This window comes from Aspergillus costaricaensis, assembly GCF_003184835.1.
Source record: "Aspergillus costaricaensis CBS 115574 unplaced genomic scaffold BO79scaffold_19, whole genome shotgun sequence".
Classification (NCBI taxonomy): Eukaryota; Fungi; Ascomycota; class Eurotiomycetes; order Eurotiales; family Aspergillaceae; genus Aspergillus; species Aspergillus costaricensis.
The window spans coordinates 700,225-705,271 of record NW_020291819.1 but is presented as its reverse complement, the minus strand read 5'-3'; the positions used below and the strand labels follow the sequence as shown (position 1 = coordinate 705,271).

General features: G+C 13.2%; 1 protein-coding gene across 1 annotated transcript; it reads right to left on the bottom strand.

Moving 5' to 3' along the window:
* Positions 1–3,645: 3,645 nt before the first annotated feature.
* On the bottom strand, positions 3,646–3,831 carry BO79DRAFT_131175 (uncharacterized protein; the record flags this gene model as incomplete). The annotated part of the gene is made up of 1 exon (XM_025677976.1): positions 3,646–3,831. A coding segment is annotated over one exon (186 nt), but the record flags the coding sequence as incomplete, so codon positions are not given.
* Between the last annotated feature and the right edge of the window lie 1,216 nt (positions 3,832–5,047).

The window sequence follows — 5,047 nt, the reverse complement described above, 5'->3', positions numbered from 1 at the left end:
CATCCCAAGTAAAATATTTTTATTAAAATCTGCTATAACTTCTGTATATACTATCTAAAATATGTAAAACTTATTAAATTATAAATTCTTTTTTTTAAATTAAAGATAATAAAAAATAGATGCCTTTGCATCTAGCAGATAATTAATATTATTAATTTTAATAAAATTATTTACAAAAAGATTTATATTTTTATAAACATATTTAATAATATAAAAAATATTTATATTTATAAATTTTTATTAAAGAGTACTAAAACCACTAAGTATATAAATTTTTATTATAATTAAAAAATAAGATCTTCATGATCTTATTATTAATATTTTATTTAAATTTATTATTAAGTATACTAAGATTATTAAAATCTGCTATATTTTTCTAGTATAATTAATTTCTTATTCTAGCCTCCATATTTTACAGAAAGATTATTATATTTATAAAATAGAAATATTATTATATTTACTGCCCGGTAATCTAAAATATATAAATTAAATTTTTATTCTACAGAATTTTCTTAATTTAATAAGAGTTATAGTATATATCTAATATCTAGACATTAATAAATTTGCTTTAAATAATAAGAATAATATTATTAAATTAACTATAAATTTTTATATTTTTCTTTTAAAGTTTACTTTTCCTGTAAATATTCCTGAATTATAATAAAAAGACCTGGTTATTATTATTATTTATTTTATAAATAAATAATAAATATAATTAGATGTGCTTAAATATTTTCTGCTATCTTATAATAAAATAATTTTATATATATTAATATATACAGTCTGTGATAATATAATTAATAAGAAATATTAAGAAATTAATATTTTTATAATTTATTCTTTAAGAGTATAGAATAATTTATTAATAATTATTTTCTATTTTCTTGATGTATGATACTTTTTATAAGATTTTTAATATTATTTTATAGCTTCAGATATAATCTCTATATTTTTACTAAAAATTATTAATTATATTTATTTAATTTGTTTTTTTATTTGGCCAGGTAATAGTCTTGGCTATTTTAATATTAATAATCTTTAATAATCTCTAATTTTCTTAATTTTTTATTTATTTTTATTATTTAGTTTAGATATTAAGAGCAGTTCTTCATGATCTTAACTAGTATTTTATAATCTTAGTAAAAAAATATAGAATATATTATAGATTCATCTATATTTCTTAGATAAATATAAGCGGTATGCTTGGGAACTGATATATTTAAAAATTTAAAAAGATTTTATAAATTTTAAGATTAGTTTTCTTGATTTTTTAAGTTATAAGTTATAGATTAATAATTCTATTGAATTTTTTTAAAAGAAGAATAGCCTTTTATGTTTATTATAATAATTTTTTATTTTTTTATAATTATTTATATTTTTCATAGCTTTTTTTTTTATTTTCTTAAGCTTCTTAATTTTATCTTATATAACTAGGATCTTATTATTAAGAATTATTCTTAATTCTGATATAAAAGTCCGGTAAGAAATTATAAAGAATATTATAAGATAATTAACCTGTAATTATATTATTAATATTATTATAAATAAATTAAATATTTAGAAAAATAGATGTCTAGTTAATATTATATTAACTAGAATAATATTAGAGATAATATTTAAGAGTTTAATTTATTTATTTTATTTAATTATTAATTTAGAAATAAAATACTGTTAAAAGTTTTAAAATTATATAATTATTATAAATTAAATTTAACTAGAATTTATTGGTAAAAATAGATTTTTAATTAGATATAATTTTATTCAGAGATCCAAAAATTAGTTTAATTTATTAATAAAATAATTTGGCAAGGTCTGGTGCAGTTATTATAAATAAAATAAAAAAAATAATATTTTAAAAACTAATTAATAATAATAAGAATAGTATTAATAATTTTTTTATATTAAATAATAAAAGGCAGTCCTGTGATAGAATCTATTATCAATTTAATAAAAAAATAAGATAAAATCAGTAATAATTGAAGACTGTTATATAATTAATACTTTAAAATAATAGTTTCTTAATATATTAAATAAATAAATTTAAATATACTTAATTATATCATGCTGTAATCTGTTCTAGTAGAATTTTTTATAGAATAATTTTTTTATTTAAATTTTTTTAAAGTATCCCGCTAACAGATCATTATAATGTAATTTAATAAATATTTAATATAATATCTTAAAGAATAAAATATAATATTAATTTTTAAAATAAATATAACCGGTTATCTTGATGGTCTAATACTTTTAATTTAATTATTATTATTAAATAATAGTTTTTTATTATTAAATCTCTGGATCTTTATTTTATAAATATAAAATTATTTTTTAAAATTTAAAATTATATATATTTAAAATAGAATTTCTATAGTACACACTTATAATACTACAGATTAGGAAATAAATCTCTCTTAAAATAAATTTTTTTAAATAATTCAGTTAGTTATCTTTATACCAGCTTAATTATTGGAATTTTTTAGATTTAATATAATATAAGTATTAAACCCAGGGTAATCCTGTATATCTTAAAATTTAAATTAAATTTTTTCTTCTTAATAAAATTTTTTATTATTAAAAATAATATACTTATAAATTATTTTTAAATTAGGATTAATAATTCCTCTTAAAAAATAGATTTTATTTAAAATCTAGAAAATAATATAGAAAACTTATCTACTAGGTTTAACTTTTCTATTTTATATTTAATAATAAAATTATAAGAGATTAGATTTATAAGTTATTAAGCTTGTCTTTTATTAATCTTAGTTTAATATATAAAAATTTATAAATTTAAATAATTAAATAAGATCTTAATTATTTAGAAAGTATTTTCTAGATATTATTCCTATTATTTAAAAAAATAAATAATTATAAATAACTCCTGATCTGGAGTACCATAGTTTAATTTAATATTAAAAAATTTATAAGACTAAAATATAACTAGATAAAATATACTTTTAATATTAGATTAGAATAGAATATTATTTATTTTTCTCTTTAATATATCAGTTTCTAAATAGCAGGATTTTATAAGATTAAAATATATTAATAAAAATATTTATTAAAAAGTAATAATTAAACAGTAGAAAGCAGTCTGTTTAATTAAAATTAAATACATTTTTTCTAATTTTTATTTATTAATTATTCCATAAAACAAAGAAATAAGAAATAATATAATATAAGAATAATTTTAAATAAATTATTAGAAAAAATTACAGAATTTAAGGAAGACCTGAATATTATAATAATTTTAAAAAATTAATTATAAAATAATATTATTTATTTATTAAGGATTTATAAATATTTTATTAAGATTAATAATATATTCCAGGAATTTAACTTAAAATTAATAAAATAAATATTTTAATAATTTTATATAAAGCTGAGCTTCTTAAAATTTTTTTAAGATTTAATAAATATATTTTATATAAGATTTCTTATCTGGTAAAAAATAAGAATATTATCTAAATATATTATATAAAAATTATTAAGAAATTCTTAAAGTATAGTATACATGTAGCTTTAGAAAATTACTAGAATATTAATTAATCTAAATAATATAATTATATATTTAAAGTAATTATATTAAATATAAAATATTATTTTTTATTTATCACCTTCTTTAATACAGATTTAATAATATATATTTTTAATATTAATTTTATAAAAATTTATACTCTCTGAAACCCTATCAAGAATCTTTAAAATAAAAAATAAAAAATAATAATTTTTAATAGAAATTTTATTAAAACTTTTATAATTTATATAAAGATATAAATTATTATTTTTTTTAAATATAAAAAGAATAGGGGCACCAATAAAACTTTTTAAAAATTAAATTTAATTTAATTTTAAATTTTTTTAATTTATTTTTATAAGATCTTGAGTTCAGTTTTAGATAGAAAATATATTAGATTATAAGAGAATATTTTATTAAACTTAATATTAATAAAATAATCCGCAGGGCCGTAAAAAGATAATTATTAAAAAAAATTTATAAAAAAAATATTTTAGAATTACTTAAATTTAACAGAAATTATTTCAGAATTTAATAATAAATTATAAAACTTTTCTTTAATAATTAAATATTTTTAAAAAGTTTAATAACAGTATACACTCTAGCAGAATTTCAAGTAGTTTTAGTAAATTAAATAACAGAAAAAAATAAGATAAATAATATATTAAATTATTATTAATAATTCTAGGCTAATAGATTAATATATAAATCCTGAAGCATAGTTATCAAGAATAATATTAGATTATTATTTAATTAAAAATTTTAATTAATTTTTATATAATATTATATAAAAGCACGGATCCTTCCTCATAAATTAATAATAATAATAAAAATCTTTTATATATTATAAATAAAAATAATAGTTTTATTAATAATTTTAATTTAAGACACAGTAATTGGGGTGTGGTAGAGTTTATAAATTTTAATAAATTAATAATTAATAATATTTATTTTAAGATAATTATCTAGATCTGTAAAGATTTCAAAGTTATTTCAAATATAAATAAAAATATAGAAATAATATATAGTCTTTATTATAAATAAAAAATTTTAAAATTATAAAATCTATTTTAACTTCTTTATTTTTTTCTTTAAATTTAATAAATATTAGTAAGTTCTAGCAGATTAAATTTTTTTTATTTTTAATAAAATATTAGTTTACAAGATATTAAATATTTTTTGTATATAAAATATTATAATTAATTATTATTTTTTCCAACAGGATTGTTCCTGTGGTTTAAAATATTTTTTTAAATTAATTTATTAATATTTTCTTAAAAGTACTTATATAATTTATAAATATTAATTTAATTATTATTTTATTTATATTTCCCTGTATTTTTATAGTTTATAATAATAAATAATAATAGTTACTATTTTATTCTACTTCTCTAGTAAATGTGGAATATACTTTTAAATATAATAATTTAAATTTAAAAATAATTTAATAAAATATAATAAAACTTTTTCCTTTTCTGCTTAACAAAAAAAAGTATTATTTTAGAATATTAAAATAAATATAAAATTTTC